Source organism: Gekko japonicus, unplaced genomic scaffold (assembly GCF_001447785.1).
Source record: "Gekko japonicus isolate JY-2015 unplaced genomic scaffold, Gekko_japonicus_V1.1 scaffold420, whole genome shotgun sequence".
Lineage (NCBI taxonomy): Eukaryota > Metazoa > Chordata > Lepidosauria > Squamata > Gekkonidae > Gekko > Gekko japonicus.
This window is the reverse complement of record NW_015159723.1, coordinates 966,747-985,910: the sequence shown is the minus strand read 5'-3', so window position 1 is coordinate 985,910 and position 19,164 is coordinate 966,747. Positions and strand designations below refer to the sequence as shown.

Genomic DNA, 19,164 nt, shown 5'->3' with positions numbered 1-19,164 from the left:
GAATTCATTAGCATAATAGGCCACACCCAACAGCAGAAACTCATTAGCATATTAGGCCACACCCCCATGTTACCAGAAGTGTGCTCATCCAGCCACACCTACCTCTTGCTTCTTATTCTGTTTACCTTGTTTGTTGTCAAAACCCGGGGTTTTTTTGTAGCAGGAACTCCTTTGCATGTTAGGCCACACACCCCTAATGTAGCCAATCCAAATGAGTCTCTGCTGTTGGGTGTGGCCTATTATGCTAATGAGTTCCTGCTGGGCGTGGCCAACTTGGGAGCCAGCCGGAACTCCGTTCCAGTGTGTTCCTGCCCCAAAATAGCCCTGATTATTATTATCGTTATCATTGTTGTTGCTGCTTTTTTTTCTGGTGGGATGCGCCAGAACGGAGTTCTGGAACCCCTTCGGCAACATTCTTTTAAAAACGTTTAAAAGTTCGTGCGTTTTCAGTATACAGATTGAAAATGTCATTTCCCAATTGAGAGCTCCGGCACCTTTTTTTCAAGAAAAAAAGGGGGGGGGAAGTCCCGATGATGATTTATTGATTTATTTAATTCATAGACCACCCTGCCCTGAAGGGCTCAGGGCGGTGTACAACACTCAGTAAATACATATTATTAATCGATCAATAATAATGAAACACAACTAAAACAATTTCAATTAAAACAGCTAAAACAACAACAATGTGAGGTAAAGTTTGTTCGGATGGCGTTGGCTACCAATTTATACCCATCTTCGGGGGGAGGGGGGATAACAAAGGCCAGGCTTGATGTCAACCCGTTGTTGTCCTCAACCCTAGGCCTGGTGGGACATCTCCGTCTGACAGGCCCTGAGGAACTGGACCAAGTCTCGCAGGGTGTCAGTGTTCCCTCTAAGCTGAGTTAATGCTAGCTCACAGCTTTTTTTAGCCTTCGGCTCACACATTTTTGTCTTAGCCAGTTCCAGGGCCGAGAAGGCCGTGGCTGTGGTGAAGGACAGATGGACCTCTTTTGGGCCAGGGATCACCAGGAGATTTTGTTCCCTAGAGCATAATGCTCTTCGGGGGGTGTACCGAGAGAGGCTGACGAGAGCTTTCCCAGCCGTGTTCCTCAAGACTAAGGGAAGGCACCCGAATTGTGTTCATCCACCTAGGAATAAGCTGGGAACCCAGCCTCCCTGACTCCAAGCCCAGGACCTTGCGCGGCCTGGCCCCGCCTGGGTCTTTCTCCCAGGTATCCATCCTGTGCCGTCTACTCCCGTGCCTTCCGGCCGGGCTCGACCGCCTGCAGCCTGCCCGTCTGCACTCCAGAAGCCTCGGAGTTTAATTAATCCTAGAACAGAGTCTAATACACATTTAACTGCCGGCTGATTGCCTATCGGCCTCGCGCTGCATCCATTTAGTAGGTCAGCGGTGCTAATAACTAATAATTGTTCCCCGCACTTCAGGCCCTCTTCACCGGAGTGTCCCCGGGCCCTCCTTTGTAATTAACCTCCCTCTCCCCCCCCCCCAACTGCCAGCTGCAACTCTGCAAGAGAGCCCCGGGTATTATTTGTGTGCATTTGTTTAGCAGAAAAGTCCGGAGCAGGTGCTGCCGGGGAGGTTATGGGCTAGTGGGTGGGAGGTGGCCCCACAGGTCACTGTGGATGGCTCCTGTCGTAGGAGGGTTTCTTGGGGGCTTGCGGGTAGGCGGGGAAGCGTCTCCAAAGCGCCGTGTGAACCTTGTCTGCTGATCGGTCGTGTCCCGCTAGCTAGCTGGAGTCAGGGTGGGACAGTCCTGGGTGGGAGACATGAAGCACGGGAGAGTCAAGGTGAGGAAGTCTTTTTCTTTTGAACATCTGGGGGGAAGCCCTGACCTCGATAGCCCAGGCAGGCCCGTTTTGCCAGATCTCAGAAGCTAAGTGGGATCAGCCCTGGTCGGTACTTGGATAGGAGACCACCAAGGAAGCCCAGGGCTGTTATGCAGAGGCGGGCAATGGCAAACCACTAAAAAAAACACCCCAATCTGGATTGAGTGGCTGTTGAGGGAGTGTGAGGCTAGAACTGGGTTATCCTGGTCTGGCTAAGAAGGTTTCCTTGCTCCTGATGGAGAGAAATAGAGATGTGAAGGCCCGGGAAAAAACTGGAAAAATTCGGAAAAAACTGGTGGGTTTTTTTCCGTTTTTTTCCTGAAGACTTTTTGTTTTTTTCCGAAAAATTGAAAAAAGAAACGAAAAGGGAAAAAAAATGATTATGGAACGTTTCATTTTAACATGACAAATAAAATATTTTAAGACAAGGTGTTCAAGTATTCTCCAAATCATTTCTTATCTGTGCACTGAGGACAGATTTCTGTGCACTGAGGACAAGCAAGTCCTAGGTTACAAACTGAACTCTCCAATGCAAGAACAAGATGCATTTCTTCCTTTAGGAGGTGCGATTGTCAGAAGGAAATAAAAAAGTTTCAGTTTTGTTTTTGCATGTGGTTGGGTATTCTGTTTGTAATAATTGTTTGGATACACTATATTTTTAGTATGCTAGTTGTGACAATTTCATGCCAAGTAAAAATGTCCATAGTCATATTTTATGTTCCTAAAGTAACAGAATGACTTTCAATCTGGAAAATACAAAAGAAGTGCTAATGTAGCATTTTTTTCAATTTTTCCGAAAATTTCCATTTTTTTCAACAACAACAACAACAAAAACCCCAGGAAAAAAAACGTCTTTTTTCCCGAGCTTCAAAATTTCCAGAAATTTTACATCTCTAGAGAGAAACCGATTTTGGTGTTTTTCGGCCAGCGTTACAGATGCGCGTACTTGTTTCGGCGCCCTCTGGGGTCCTCCGCCCAACCCTGTCTCCGCTGTGCTCTCCTCCAAAAGAAACCTGTCTTTGCAAAGGTCACCCTGAACTTTTCACTGCTTGAGAAGTGGGGAGGTGGAGATGACAAACCTGCACTGTTCACCTTTGCCCTTTGCAGAACGGAGTTGTCCGCTAGCCGTTGGCCCTAAATCTTCTTCCACTGCAACTGTGGTGGTCATTGCCAGCATAAATGCCCATCATAATGTGAGGAGGGAAGTGTTTTGCATGGAGCTTGTTGTGTACATCCCCCCCCCCCCCCCCCGGCTAGGGCTCAGTATACTTAGGCCACATCACGTGATGGAATATTGCAAGCTGGCTTTTGTAAACATGGATGCCGTTGCTGGTGTAGCCCTGTCCTTTGCATGGGGCTTCCGTTATGACTGTTGTGGCTCAATGGTAGAGCCTCTGTTTGGCATGCAGAAGGCCCCAGGTTCAATCCCCGGCATCTCCAGTTCAAAGGATCAGGTAGTAGGTATGGGAAAGTGTTGGGATTCTGAGATTCAAGATCGATGGTCGTATTGCAAACACAAGAGCCACACTTAGTAAAAGAAAAATGTCTTTACTGTAAAACAAAATAAAACATAGGTAAAAATACTTTGGATAAAAGAAATAAAATAAAATGGTTACATACTTGCAGTTACTTTCAGTACTATATGCTAACAGCTACATCTTTCTAACTGTCTTGACTTCTAGAAGAGAACTTCCTCTCTGCTTCACACAAAGGGCCATAAACCTTGTGAATACATTAATGCTAGATCAAAGCATTTCACTTCATTAGGATAAACAACTCCCACAAACTTTCCCGCTGTTGAATACATTATGTAACCTAACATCTTGTTTCCTAACAAACAACATTTAACTCTGTAATGACTGAAGTGTAAGCAACTTGCAATTTCAACAGAAAGACCTCTGCCTGAGACCCTGGACAGCTGTAAAGAGGGGCTGTGGCTCAGTGGCAGAGCCTCTGCCTGGCATGCAGAAGGTCCCAGGTTCAGTCCCCGGCATCTCCTGTTAAAAAGGACCAGGCAGGAAGTGATGGGAAAGACCTCTGCCTGAGACCCTGGAGAGCTGTAAAGAGGGGCTGTGGCTCAGTGGCAGAGCCTCTGCTTGGCATGCAGAAGGTCCCAGGTTCAATCCCCGGCATCTCCAGTTAAAAGGATCAGGTGGAAGGTGATGTGAAAGACCTCTGCCTGAGACCCTGGGGAGCCACTGCCAGTCTGAGTAGACAAGGCTGACCTGAATGGACTGAAGGCCTGATTCAGTATGAAGCCGCTTCATATGTGTTCATTGCATGTGACTATAGCCCAGGGCCGTAGCTATGTGAGCACCAAATTTTATGTTAATCTGTTTTTATTATGCTGCTGTATGCATATTTTAATTCCGGCATGGCCGCTTGTTAGCCGCCCCGAGCTGACTTTGGATGGGGCGGGATATAAATCCCAAAAATAAAATAAAATAAAATAATAAATACCCTGGGGCATTAGGGGCAGTGCCCCCCATAGACGACCCTCGTACCCCCAGGGCAGACACCCACCCAACCCCTGGTGCGCCATGGTCTTGCTGGCTCTTCCTGCTGCTTCCTGCTGGGCCACAGAAGGAAGCAACGAGAAGATCCGGCATGGTGGCTGGACTGGCTTGCGCAGGTGCAGTGAGGGGGGATTTCTGACTTGCTGGGGAAGGGCTAACACTACAGCATGGTGTGCAGAGACATAATTCGCAATGGAGAGGGGGAAGACGACCTGGCTGGCAGGCGCAGTGAGGTGCCGGGGTGGGCCATTAGAGAATGCGCCAGTTGGCTCTCTTTCTCCCTGGTTAAGTGCGTGGACTCCAGTCTAGGAGAACCGGGTTTGATTCCCCACTCCTCCACATGCAGCTGCTGGATGACCATGGGCAAGCCGTAGTTCTGATAAGAGTTGTTCTTGAAAAAGAGCAGTTTCTGTCAGAGCTCTCTCAGCCCCACCTACCTCACAGGAGGGTGCCTGTTGTGGGGAGGAGAGGGGAAAGATGTTTGTAAGCCGCTCTGAGACACCTTTGGGTAGTGAAGGGCGGGGTATAAATCCGATCTCCTCTTCTTCTCTTCTTCTTCTTCCGTTTAGTATTGTGTCTGCGCTTAGCGGAGTACAAGAGGACTGAGCAGGTCTCCGCCCCAAAGAGTTTGCAATCAGAACACAGGTCCTCCGTCATTTATCTGGGAAGGCAACGATCTGCCCGAGGCTGAGGCAGGATTCGATCCATGCCCCTTTTCTCACAGCCAAAACGGACCCTCTGTCCACGTTACCAGGCTTCTGGGCCTTCCGCAGTCACCCCGTGCGTGTTCAAGTCACACCCCAAGATGACAAAGTGCTCTTCTCTCCTGGTGGTGAAATGTGGTTGCTAGCGACGAGTGGGCCACCCACGTGGAGCCTGATAACTCGGAACCGAGATTGCCGATTACATACTTGCACACTGGGCTGCAGTGTCAGTTTGGTGTAGTGGTTAAGTGCGCGGACTCTAATCTGGGTTTGATTCCCCACGCCTCCACTTGCAGCTGCAGATGTGACCTTGGGCAAGCTGTAGTTCTGTCGGAGCTGTTCTTGAAAAAGAGAAGCTTTTGGAGTAGTGGTGAAGTGCGCGGACTCTAATCTGGGAGAACCGGGTTTGATTCCCCACTCCTCCACTTGCAGCTGCTGGTGTGACCTTGGGTCCGTCACAAGCTCTGGCACAGCTGTCCTTGAAAAAGAGCAGTTGCAAGTGAGAAATCTCCCCACCCCCACAGGGGCTCCCGGCCTCCGCAAACCTGGCTGGTGGGTCTGTAAGTCCCTTCCCTTCTGCTGGACATGACTGTCCCCGCTCTGGATCTGCGGCCTGGTGTCCTCTCCCTTCCCGTTTCACACTGGCTAACCTGAAACGGCCTCATTACCTTAAGTGACCTCCCTAAACCTCCAGTGGGCAAAAGACTTTCGTAGCTATTTTAGAGAAGCGGAGAGGCCACCCTGGAAGCAGGACTCAGGTAAATCAGTCAGCCAGGAGAGTTGAATTGTAGTACTGGCAGAGGCAATGCAAACGGAGCTGTTTTGCATGTGTCCATTTAATTCTGTTTCTACTGAGCCTGGGGGAAGGGCAGCTGGGGCGAATATCACCCTCACACGTCGAGCACATCTTGGGAGCAGTGTTCCCTCTAAGCTGAGTTAGTGTGAGCTAGCTCACAGTCTTTTAGCTTCCGGCTCACGCTTTTTTGTCCTCGCTCCGGAAGGATGGGCTCCAGAGCAAACTGATTTATGCAGCCGCCAAATCGCTCGCTCACCGCTTTCATGCCAGGAACTCACCAAGTAGAATGTTTGCTCACAACACAGCTTAGAGGGAGCGTTGCTTAGGAGTGCATGGGTGACTCCTGGTGATGCCACATGAGGACTAGAAACCTGATTGTTTAACACATTTATTCTGGCTTTAAAGGTATGAAACCTGAGACTTTGAGATTGGATTTATACCCTGCCTTTCACTACCCGAGAGAGTCTCAAAGCAGCTTACAAACTCCTTTCCCTTCCCCTCCCCACAACAGACACCCTGTGAGGGAGGCGGGGCTGAGAGAGCTCTGACAGAAACCGCTCTTGCTCTTTTTTCAAGAACAGCTGTGCCAGAACTATGGCTTGCCCAAGGTCACGCCAGCAGCTGCATGTGGAGAAGTGGGGAATCGAACCCGGTTCTCTCAGATTAGACTCCGCGCACTTAACCACGACACCAAACTACACCAAACTACACAACACCAAACAGGCAGCAATCAGTCCCATCATTTGGGAAGAGTCATTTTTCAATTAATCGACTAAGAGAACTGCAAGGGACGAGCTATGCCCATGTCTTCCTTAACAAGCCTTGGGGAATATGCTCCCTCTAAACTGTGGAGCCTCATGAGCAAAGGATCTAGTTTGTGAGCTCCTGGTATTAAAGTTGTGAGCGAGGGGTTTGGCTACTGCATAAATGAGTTTGCTCTGGAGTCCTCCTTCCTGAGCTAAGGCAAAAATGTGTGAGCCGGAGGCTAGAAGTCTGAGCTAGCTCACACTAACTCAGCTTAGAGGGAACACTGGTCCACAGGGTCACCTGCGTACTTTGAGACCTCTCGGCCTCAGCTCCGGCCAAGGAGCCTGATGTCTCCAGAGCCTTCTTCAGGCAGCCAGGTGGAAAGGACTGCAGGCTGGGAGTCAGGAAGTGCTGCCGCTGGAGGGCTGGCGGGATTTGCCAAACCCGGGCAGCTTGGCCCATAAATCGAACCGTTCCAGGAAACGAATGGCGGATTTATGCTCTTTGCTCATACGTGTCCCTCACTAAACCAAAGAGCTCTGTGGGCCGAGTTCGCATGCCATTCGTCTTACTTAGTTGCCCCAGTTTTAGAGGATTAATCCTTAAAAAAAATGGATTATCATAAAATTCCACTCTGTAAAGCAACCCTCGCTTGCCCGCTCATAGATCAGAGTGAGGGGGCATGGGGGGGGGGCTTCCCAGCTTTGACCTGTGTAGTTTCCATTGCACAAGTCTCCTCTCTGGATTCACCGGTGTTTCTTATCTCGTCCTCTGTAAAACGTGGGCCTCAGACGTACCAGTTTGGTGTAGTGGTTAAGTGTGTGGACTCTAATCTGGGAGAACCGGGTATGGTTCCCCCACTCCTCCACTTGCACCTGCTGGATGACCTTGGGCAAGCCATAGTTCTGATAAGAGCTGTTCTTGAAAAAGAGCTGTTTCTGTCAGAGCTCTCTCAGCCCCACCTCCCTTACAGGGTGTCTGTTGAAAGGAGGGGAAGGGAAAGGAGTTTGCAAGCAGCTCTGAGACTCCTTGGGGAGTGAAGGGGTATAAATCCAGTCTCTTATTCTTCTTTTAAAAATTGGATTATCATAAAATTCCTTTCTGTAAGGCAACCCTAGCTTGCCCGCTCATAGATCAGAGTGAGGGTGTGTGTGTGTGTGTGGGGGGGATTCCAAGTTCTGACCTATGTAGTTTCCATTGCGCAAGTCTCCTCTCTGGATTCACTGGTGTTGCATATCTGGTCCTCTGTAAAACTTGGGGCTCAGACGTCCCTTTCCTGGGATGTGACAGAGCACCTGCTCGGTGTGCAGAAGGCCCTGGGTCCAAATCCTTGCATCTCAAGTGACAAAGTCTCTGATCACAGGTGTTAGGAAAGACGCTGCCCTGATTTGGGGCCCGGAGAACTGATACCAGGCAGAGCAGACCGTGCCAAGCTAGATGGACTGACAAGCCATATAGGGCACACGGGTTCTTGCCAAGAATGTGCTGTGGTTGGAACAGTGTGTGGCTTTTGGGGAAAGAGCACTCAGGGCTTCTCCGCTGCACGTCGTCTGTGGTTAACTCCATCATCTTGAAAAGGCTGTACCAAGGTCCGTTCTGTAACCTGCATAAACCATGCTGACAAAGTCAGCTTGTTCATTTGGGCTTTCCCCTTGCTCCCAAATTGATTCGCAGCGTCTCAGGTGTGATGGAGAGTTGCCCAGCGGCTCTCAATTCCCCTCTGGTTTTTCTGGTGGTATTCCTTGGCCGCACGGAGAGGAATTGTCAGCTGGACGTGCCACCGGGCATGCTCAGTAAAAAACCGCACAGCGATGCATATTGTGTGCGACCCAGTCCTGTGGGTCAACCCCATCCCTTTGGCCACTAGAAATGTTAGCCAGGTAATGGATCCTGAGATTTTGGCAGGTGGTTCTCACAGACATCCAATCCCCATCTTTACACCCAATGCTCCCTCGAAACTGTGGAGTCCTGTGAGCAAAAACTCTACTTTTGTGAGCTACCGGCATTAAGGTGGTGAGCGAGCGATTTGGCTGCTGCATAAATTAGTTTGCTCTGGAGCCATCCTTCCTCAGCTAAGACAAAAATGTGGGAGCTGGAGGCTAAAGAACTGTGAGCTAGCTCACACTAACTCAGCTTAGAGGGAACACTGGTTGTGCCCATGCAGTTTTCTTTTAAATAAAAAAGGTTGATCCTCAGAAAGCTGTTTTATACGCTCAGAGCCTGCAGTTTTCCCGGGCTCCTGTGGAATTGTAGCTCATGCCCACTCCCGCACATAAACACAGCCAAGCTCATGCCAGGAAGAGCGAAAGGACTTAGTTGGATAGGGCTCAGGCTGAGTTTGGGAAGAGGTGAAATGAGGACTGGGTGGAGCGCCCTGCACCTGTTTGCCGTTCCTGCCATTCCTCCGGCTGCAACAGACGCTACCTTTGATCCAGCACAGCCTGCGGGGCAGGCCTCGGCTGTTTTGCTGAGAACCACGGTGGCGTTGCGCTGTTGGCTTCGGAAGGACGAACGTGGGACGGGAGGGTCCCGGGACAGAGTGTGCACCTTCAGTCTGGAACACGGCAGTTCAGGACGATCCTGCGCTGTAGACCAAGTCCGGTTCTCCTGGCCCTCTTGCCAGGTTCATCTCAGAGACGTGTCTCTTTCCAGGCTGTGTCGAAAACATGTTTTACAGAGTGCTGGTTGCTTAAGTCACAGGCTTGGTGCACGAGTTGCGCATGCCGCCGTTTCACCTGCTGCTGCAGCAGCAGCAAAAAAGCTCTTGTTGTTGTTCAGTCGCACAGTCAGACTCTTTGCGACTCTAAGCACTGTTTTGTTGTTGTTCAGTCGCACAGTCGAGTCCGACTCTTTGCGACCCCATGGACCAGATCACACTAGGCCTTCCTGTCTTCCACCGTCCTCTGAAGTTTGCTCAATTTCATGTTCGTTGCATCTATGACACTGTCTAACCATCTCATCCTTTGCCGTCCCCGTCTTCTTTGACCTTCAATCTTTCCCAGCATCAGGGTCTTCTTCTCCAGTGAGTGCTCCCTTCTCATTGGGTGGCCAAAGTATTTGAGCTTCAGTTTCATTATCTGGCCTTCCAGGGAACATTCAGGGTTGATTTCTTTTAGGATTGACTGATTTGATCTTCTTGCAGTCCAAGGGACTCTCAAGAGTCTTCTCCAGCACCATAGTTCAAAAGAATCTATTCTTCGGCGCTCGGCCTTCCTTATAGTCCAACTCTCGCAGCCATACATGACTACTGGGAATACCATTGCTTTGACCATGCAGACTTTTGTTGGCAGGGTAATGTCTCTACTTTTTATCATGCTGTTTAGGTTCACACGGTTTAGGTAAGCACTTAACGCACCTTAATTGTTTAAAGTATTATTATTGCTGTTGGAAATGTTGGAAATGTTTCAGTTTTTTAAACGTTTGGCATGTTTGGATGTCCACCACCTTTGGGACCCTGAGTTGGGTCGAGAGTCAACACGGGAACGGCTTAAATCAATAAAAATAAAATAGAGATGCATTCGGCGGCACACAGAATTGCACCAAACAGTTCATGCGGCACGTTCTTTGGCTTTGCCAGGACCACGGGGGCCGGGAGAATTGGCCCTTATGTGTGGAAATATCACTGTTGTGCCTTCCTGTGATCCAGGATGTGCATGTGGTGAACCGGATGGATTTGAGCTGACGCATATGCAGCGTAATGCTGGGCAACACATGCGTGTCTTGCTAACTGGGCAAGAGAGATCGATTTTTGAGAGCCAGTATACTGCTGTGCTTAGAATGTCGGACTGGGATTCTGGGAGACCCAGGTTGAAATCCCCACTCTGCCATGGAAGCCTGTGGTGTGACTTTGAGCCAGTCACATGCTTTGGTGAAGTGGTTAAGCGTGCGGACTCTAATCTGGGAGAACTGGGTTTGATTCCCCACTCCTCCACTTGCACCTGGCTGGATGGCCTTGGGCAAGCCGTAGTTCTGATAAGAGCTGTTCTTGAAAAAGAGCCGTTTCTGTCAAGCGCTCTCTCAGCCCCACCTGCCTCACAGGCAATGTTCCCTCTAAGCTGTGGAGTCTTGTGAGCAAAGATTCTGCTTTGTGAGCTACAGGAGTTAAAGTTGTGAGCAAGCAATTTGGCTGCTGCATAAATGAGTTAGCACTGGAGCCCTCCTTCCTGAGCTAAGACAAAAATGTGTGAGCCGGAGGCTAAAAAACTTGGTGCACTAACTCAGCTTAGAGGGAACACTGCTCACAGGGTGTCTGTTGTGGGGAGGGGAAGGGAAAGGAGTCTGTAAGCCGCCCTGAGACACCTTTGGGTAGTGAAGGGCAAGGTATAAATCCAATCTCTTCTTCTTCTCCTCTCAGCCTAGCCTCCCAACAACCCTGTGAGGCAGGTTAGGCTGAGAGAGAGAGTGACTTACCCGGCCCTGAACCAAAGTGATGCCATGCCAGAGAAAGGTCATTTCTGTCACCTCCTTTTGTATATGGTGTAGCGGTCGGAGCGCTGGACTAGGATCTCTGGGAGACCCAGGTTCGAATCCCCATGGAAGCTCACTGGGGTGACCTTGGGCCACTCACACACTCCCTGCCTGACGTACCTCTCAGGGTTGTTGTGAGTATAAGACTGAGTAGAACAGTGGGTCCCCACTGGGGAGAAAGGTAGGGTATAATTTTTCTCTCCCTTTCCCCAAAGATTAGAACTCGGGGGCATCCAATTTTCGCTGATGGGCAGTAGGTTCAGGACGGACAAAAGCAAATACCGCTTTACACAGCGAGTGATTCAAATGTGGAATTTGCTGCCAGACGATGTATTGATGGCCATGGGAAGAAACATCTTTCAAATGGGATTAGATAGATCCATGGAGGATGAAGTCTATCAGTGGCTACTAGCTATGGTGGCTGAAGGGAACCTTCACATTCAGAGGCACTAAACCTCTGAATCCCAGACCCCGGAGGCAACATCAGGGGAAGGCCTCAGGCTCTATGTCCTGTTGTGGACCCTCCAGAGGAATTGTTGGCTGTCCAAAGAAACTGGTTGGCTACTGGGTGAGACAGGATGCTGGACTAGATGGACTATTGGTCTGATCCAGCAGGGCTCTTCTAATATTCTTATCAGGGGAAGGCCTTGGCCTCTATGACCTGTTGTTGGCTGTCCAGAGGAACTGGTCCAGAAGAACTGGTCCAGAGAGCCAGTTTGGTGTAGTGGTTAAGTGCACGGACTCTAATCTGGGAGAACCGGGTTTGATTCCCCACTCCCCCGCTTGCACCTGGCTGGATGACCTTAGGCAAGCCGTAGTTCTGATAAGAGCCGTTCTTGAAAAAAGAGGCGTTTCTGTAAGAGCTCTCTCAGCCCCACCTACCTCACAGGGTGTCTGTTGTGGGGAGGGAAAGGGAAAGGAGTTTGTAAGCCGCTCTGAGACTCCTTTGGGTAGTGAAGGGCGGAATATAAATCAAATCTCTTCTTCTTCTTCTTCTTCTCACTGTGTGAGACAGGATACTGGACTAGATGGATTATTGGTCTGATCCCGCAGGGCTCTTCTTATGTTCTTATAGACCAAGTCAACAATTCCTGCTTTCCTGTCTCCTGAAGGTCAGGTTGACCAGCTCCTAATGGGGGCGGCTGAATCAGATGTGTGTGTTTGTGGTGGGACCGGACCAAAGCTGACCTCTCCCATTTCTGGGCAGAGCACTCACAGCTTTCTTTTTTTAAAAAAAATAATCCACTTTTTTATTTTATAACAAGCAGCACACAGAACAACAAAGACAAAACAAATCTACAAACGAACATAGACTGGGAGAATCGAAACCATTAAGTATCTCTTGAGTTTTCCCTCACCAAGCAAAAACAGTTCTCCACACCTTAACATGTCAGTCCCTACTTTTGCACTTATTACGGTCAATAATCTTGTTATTATGCTTTAATTGTATTCTGCTTCGGTGGCGTACACAGTTCGTTTCCTGTAGTCTTCAATCCGTCTGTAAAGCCTTGACCACGTGTTTTCAAAACTCTCCTCATTAGCACTCACAGCTTTCCTCTCTGGCTTTCCGTTCCAGGCACCAGCCTTTTCTCTCGAGACAACTGCTGCCCACCTACCTGCCACCGAGCCGGCCCCACGCCCACCAGGCACCGTGGAGAGCGCGGCTTCGGGGAACGGAGCAGCCACGGATCACAGGACCGGCGTGGATGCGGAGGGCGCAGCCCCGGGAACCACAAGTAAGTGCCCTCTCCGTTGTCTCCATCCGAAGCATGAGCCCGCAGGTGAGGTGGTAGACGAGAGAGCATTTGCGCCAGACGCGTGTGCAGGAGGTGCCAAAGCCAAGCTGTGGGAAGTGGAGGGGGTGGAGTCTTGAGTCAGATGACAATCATCTGACAGGTGGGTCCACCGGAAGTGATGTAAACCTGGGCAGGGCTTCAGAAAAAGGAGACACGGTCTGTTCTCCTGTTTGAGAGTCGGGTGAGGTTCTGGCGGTCTCCCTCCTTCAGAACCATCAAGAATGCAGGTGTCTGTTTTCAGAGGGTTGCAGTGTTGGTCTGCAGTAGAAGAGGCCAGATTCGAATCCAGAAGCAGCTTAGAGACCAGCAAGGTTTTCAGGGCACGGGTTTTCGAGAGTCAAAGCTGCCTTCGTCAGATACATGTCGGGGTGGAGATCCCAGAGTCCTTATATGTGACGACGGGAGCTTTAACTCTCAGAAGCTCATACCCTGAAACTCTTGTTAGAATCATAGAGTTGGAAGGGATCCCCTGGGGTCATCTAGTCCAACCCCCTGCACAATGCAGGAAATTCACAAATACCTCCCCCTCCACGCCCGCAGTGACCGCTGTTCCACGCCCCGAAGATGACAAAAAACTTCCAGCATCCTGGGGCCAAACCGTCCTGGAGAAAAATTGCTTCTTGGCCCCAAAGTGGCCATCAGCATTTCCCCGGGCGTGTAAGAAAGTCTTTGAGGTGCTACTGGGTTCGAATCCAGGTGAGGTGGTCATTTTGCAACCTTTATCGTGCGCTGAACTGAGGCTAATGCAGAATCAGGTGGTGAAGTGGATTCCACACTAGTCCAATTTGAGCTGGTCTCCACCGTGGTTCTGAAGAGCACAGGGTCTCCCAGTGATCACCAGCCCCTCCCCCCGGCCTACGCTGGGGATTCTCTTGGCCAGGTGAGCCAGTGATACAGCAGCCAAGGCCCCGTGCATGTTCCAGTCCCCACTAAAGACCTCTCTCATCGCCATCAGTGTCAGCGAAAGAGGACACGCCTGCGCTTCGAGTGCCCCGACAGGAGGCCTGGCTGGGTGCCGTCTCCGGGGAGTTCAGCATCCTCCCGGTCAGGAGCTGCAGCATTCCTGGGGCAGGCGTCTCGTACCTCTCCTCCTGGGCCTGGCTTGTTCCCAGAGGCCCTCCAGGGCTTGGGGTGCAGAGCCCGGCTTCGAGAAGAAGAGAGTTTTCCTCTTCGGCAGCTGGAGGAAGGGAGAGACGGGCCTTCCGAGACAACTGGGCCGACGGAGTTTTGGTAAAATGGGATGCCGTGGCAAATCCAAGAGCAAGGAAGTGGCGATTCCTAGCTGGGCGCCACTTTTTTTAAATTGCCCCCGGTATGGCACTAGACAGCACCAGGGAGTGAAGAAGAAGAAGAAGAGATTGGGTTTATACCCCGCCCTTCACTTGGAGTCTCAGAGCGGCTTACAAACGCCATTCCCTTCCCCTCCCCACAACAGACACCCTGTGAGGTAGGCGGGGCTGAGAGAGCTCTGACAGAAACTGCCCTTTCAAGGACAGCTGTGACAGAACTATGGCTTGCCCAAGGTCATCCAGCAGCTGCAAGTGGAGGAGTGGGAATCAAACCCAGTTCTCCACACACTTAACCACGTACAGTGTCCTTGCACTGTTGGGTTTGATAAATATTTCAGAGGAAGACCTTGCACATCCCAGAATGTCTCTGTCCACCACAAGGGCGTCTAGAAAACAGTTGAAGCTGCATCTTGCCAGAACAGAGGGCCAGAAAAAGGGGTGAGAGGGGGCATTCAGAGCCAGTTTGGGGTAATGGTTAAGTGTGGCAGACTCTAATCTGGGAGAACCGGGTTTGATTCCCCCCTCCTCCATATTCTGCCATCTGGGTGACCTTCGGCCAGTCACAAGTCTTCTCAGAGCTGTTCTCTCAGGAGCAGTTTTCTCAGAGCTCTCTCAGCCCCGCCTGCCTCATAGGATGTCTGTTGTCGGGAGAGGAAGGGAAGGATTGCAAGCCGCTCTGAGACTCCGAGTGAAGGGTGGGGTATAAATCCAACTCTTCTCCTCCCTAGCTGTCACTCGAAGGTGCCAGAAAAAGGCTCTCCTCGACTAAAGGAGTCCTTTAAGGACGCAGTTTGCCTTGGGACTGTGCAGAGAAGGGGAATGTGTTAACACTTCAACATCCACTCTTTGTCTTCCCCGCGTGCTGGCGCAGAGGCATACTGTGGCTGCCCACACCTGTGGTTTGCCTGTTACGGACAGGGCATGGGACGTGGTTCTCCTGCGGTCCAGTGGACCTCTGAGCCCAGCACCTTCCCAGAGAAGTCTGGAAAGAGCTGGCAGAGTTCCCTGCACTTGCTGCAGAGTCACCTGGTGGTGCTGTTCCACAATAAGGGTTTGGAGAGGCTCCTTGGCAGTGGGTGAGCTTTTAACTGCCAGCCAGCTGGGCGCAGGAGCCCTGGCCTGGAAGGGGCCATGTGAAGTTGCGAGTGCTAATTACAGTACTCAGTTGGGAGAGACACTGAGGAATGGTTTGTTAGAAGCCTGCTGTATTTTATCCACCGGCTCCTTGAGGCAGGGCCTTTGTGTTCCTGGGCTAGAACCTGGCTGTCTGTCAAGGAGGGAGGAGTTAGCAAAGCCGTGACGGCTGCATGTGAGTGAGCCCAGATTGACGGAGGCCGGCTGTGCTCCAGGGGTCTTGCAAGTCCCCCCTTCCTCGATCCATTTAGGGCTGGTTCAGACACGAAGTGTCACCCCCCTCTTCCCTGCAGAAGGAGGCAAGGGTCCTGGGGAGTTTTTGCCCGGCGTACGTGGGAACATATACATTTTGGAACCGAAAGCTGGGACCTTGTTATAAGAAGGATGGCAGTGTAGAATTTTTTTGTTTGAATAAAAAAATTAAATGTGAGTTGGGAGTGTTGGTGTCTTAAGACTTGCAGTCTTTGTGCGTGTGTGAGGGGACTGCACGAACACAGATTCGGTATAAAACGTTTGGCTTACAAAGGCACTGAGGAAGCCACAAATGCATTGAACTGGGAAAAGGAAGGGGGGTGGGAAATAACAGACTTTGGCTTGCTGCGTCGTCGCTGTGCCTTAGAGACGGCAGGAAGGGGAAAGTGCTTCTTTAAACCTTATGAGGATTGCTGGGAAAGGGTGTTTGTTGCTTTTCTGTTCTGTGACAAAAACTGTGATTTTTAAAGAAGAAAAATGGAAAACGGAGCAAGCAGGTAAGGGGGTCAGTAGAGCTGAGCAACAGGGATTTAGGTAGTGTGGTTTTTAGCAGGGGACGGAGGGAAGCGGGTGATTGGTGGGCACATCCTGGCGTCAGTTTCTCGCAGTCCTGACTGGGTGCCCGGAGGAGAGGCCTCTCTTCCGGAGATGCCCCTGGACGCTCTGTAGGGAACCACACTGCAGATCGCACAGCCCACAGTGGTCCTTGTCAGTGACGCGGGAAACCAGCAGGGGCAACAACACAGTCGGTGTCCTGGCACGACCCAGAGTTCTAGGCATGAGGGAGACAGAGAGAAGTCTTCCAGTCCCTTCTGTCCACACTGTTCAGGATTTGCAGTTGCCTCCCTTGTCCTTTTGGGCAAAGTTATTTTAAGCTAATGTATACATTTTAAAAACTTAAAAGCCGAAGGAAGTTGCAGTCGGAAGGGGCTGTTCTGCCTTTTCCCACTGAGACATTTTCCTGCTCAAATTCACCCCCTCGGCCCCTTCCCACTTCCACGGGGGGAGGTACAGGCCGCCTGTATTGTGGTCTGCCCCGTCCAGCCTGGAGATGCTGAAACAGTGCTCCTGTCTTGTGAAGCCACAACAGTGGTTTCGATGTGGGCCCCGGGAACCTGCGGCTGTCACTTCTGTTTCCTGTGTCTTGAGTCAGAAGGCCAGCGTGCAGAGTCCCCAACCAGAGCTTCATCCCTCAGCATGTTAGTGTCCAAGGGATACAATTGTTTGGATTCCTTCAGGATATGGGTGGCCACCCATAAGGCCTTCCCTGACAAGACTCCGTAAGAACACCAGAAGAGCCCTGCTGGATCAGACCAGTGGTCCATCTAGTCCAGCATCCTGTCTCACACAGTGGCCAACCAGTTTCTCTGGACGGCCAACAACAGGGCATGGAGGCCGAGGCCTTCCCCTGATAAGATCACCAGAAGAGCCCTGCTGGATCAGACCAGTGGTCCATCTAGTCCAGCATCCCGTCTCACACAGTGGCCAACCAGTTCCTCTGGACGGCCAACAACAGGGCATGGAGGCCGAGGCCTTCCCCTGATAAGATCACCAGAAGAGCCCTGCTGGATCAGACCAGTGGTCCATCTAGTCCAGCATCCTGTCTCACACAGTGGCCAACCAGTTCCTCTGGACGGCCAACAACAGGGCATGGAGGCCGAGGCCTTCCACTGATGTTGCCTCCTGGCTCTGAGATTCAGAGGCTTAGCGCCTCTGAATGTGGAGGTTCCCCTCAGTCACCATGGCTAGTAGCCATTGATAGACTTCATCCTCCATAAATCTGTCTAATCACATTTTTAAAGCTGTTTCTTCCCGTGGCCATCACCACATCCTCTGGCAGCGAATTCCACATTTTAACCACTCTCTGTGTAAAGTGGTATTTCCTTTTGTCCGTCCTGAACCTACTGCCCGTCGGCTTCACCGAATGCCCTTGAGTTCCAGTATTTTGAGAGAGGGAGAAAAATTTCACTTTGTCAACTCTCTCCACCCCATGCGTCATTTCCTAAACCTCTATCATGTCTCCAGAAGCCTGTTCCCAACATGCGGCCAGTGGAGGGGATGAGAGGATCTAAAAAGTACCCTGTGCTAGTCCCCAACATAGCCAGACAGCGCAGGACTCTTCAGGCGGGAGTCAGTGGATCCCAGGCAGTGCCATTTCCCATTCCTCCAGCAGATGGCAAATCAGGCCCCAGATTAGATCACCCTGCCCGCCCGCCCCCCCCCCCAATCTCAACTGAGTCCATTCCATGTTTCCTGGGGCCCGGCTTCAGATGCTAGGTGCTTCTCTTTTCTTTCTCACCCAAATGGTGCTCAGGTCAAAGCAGCACAAGTTACAAGGCAATACTGAAGCATTCAAAAGTCATTTTGCTGTTCCGAACTGCTGTCCCTCATTGGCCCTTTGGGGGCGCTAATCCTGGGATTGGGCAGCTAGGCAGTGTTTGCTTTCACCAGCTGGATTTCGGCCTGCCCTGCCTGAAAGTGTCTCCCAACCAGGGCCCCAAACTGCACTCGCCCTCCGCCAACAGCCCCCCCACTGGCTCTGACCGGGGGGGCAACGGGGGGCGCCAGAAGGGATCCTCACCTAGAGTGCTAAATAAGCTGGGGCTGGCCCTGCTCCCAACCCAAACAGTTGAGTCCGGTTCAGAAACTGCTGCATGGTCCGCCGGAGAGATAGATCAAGATGGGTAGCCAGTCTGTCTGTAGCAGTAGAAAGAGTCCAGGAGCACCTGGAAGACTCATGAAATGTGTGGCAGGGGAGGAGCTTTCGTGAGTCACGGCTCACCTCTTCAGATCGCAGCTAGACTGGGAGCCCACTCCCCAAGATAAAAGGACAGATGGACGTGGGCTCTATATCCGAAGTGAGCTGTGACTCACGGAAGCTCATCCTCTGCCACAAATTTTGTTAGTCTTTAAGGTGCTCTTAAGGAGCTGCGGTGGCTCAAGTGGTTAAGACGCTGAACTGCAGGCTGTGGAAGGTCAGTAGTTCAGCAGTTCGAGACCCGAGTGTGCCGCATGATGGAGTGAGCTCCCGTCTCTAGTTCCAGCTCCTGCCAACCTAGCAGTTCGAAAGCAAGAAATGGCAAGTAGATAAATAGGGACCACTTCGGTGGGAAGGTAACAGCGTTCCGTGCGCCTCGGTGTTTAGTCATGCCGGCCACATGACCACGGAAACGTCTTCGGACAGCGCTGGCTCTTCGGCTTTGAAACGGAGATGAGCACCGCAACCCTAGAGTCGGACTCGGCTGGCTTTCGAGCAAGGGAAACCTTTACCTTTACCTTTAAGGTACTCTTGGATTCTTGCTCTTTTCCAGTGCAGCTGGAGTGATGGTGCACATTCCCCCCCCCATTTGATTTAAGGCCAACCTTCCTTCCTGCTAGATCAAGATGGGTGGCTGTGTTCGTTTGTCTGTAGCAGCAGAAAAGAGCAAGAGTCCAGGAGCACCTTAAAGACTGACAAAGTATGTGGCAGGGGAGGAGCTTTCGTGAGTCACGGCTCACTTCTTCAGATACAGCGAGAATGTGAGTCTATCCGTCCTTATGTCTTCGAGAGTGGACAGATGGGACTCCCAGTCTAGCTGTATCGGAAGAAGTGAGCCGTGACTCACAAAAGCTCCTACCTTGCCACAAATCCTGTTA

At 51.1% G+C, this 19,164-nt stretch overlaps 1 protein-coding gene across 2 annotated transcripts in view; it reads left to right on the top strand.

Moving 5' to 3' along the window:
- GSE1 (Gse1 coiled-coil protein) overlaps positions 1 to 19,164 on the top strand; it is a 486,799-nt gene that overhangs the window by 137,020 nt on the left and 330,615 nt on the right. For both annotated transcript variants that reach the window (XM_015422344.1, XM_015422274.1), the window contains exon 2: positions 12,634 to 12,793. In XM_015422344.1, coding sequence (XP_015277830.1) covers positions 12,634 to 12,793 — 160 coding nt within the window. The remainder of the gene's footprint in view (positions 1 to 12,633; positions 12,794 to 19,164) is intronic.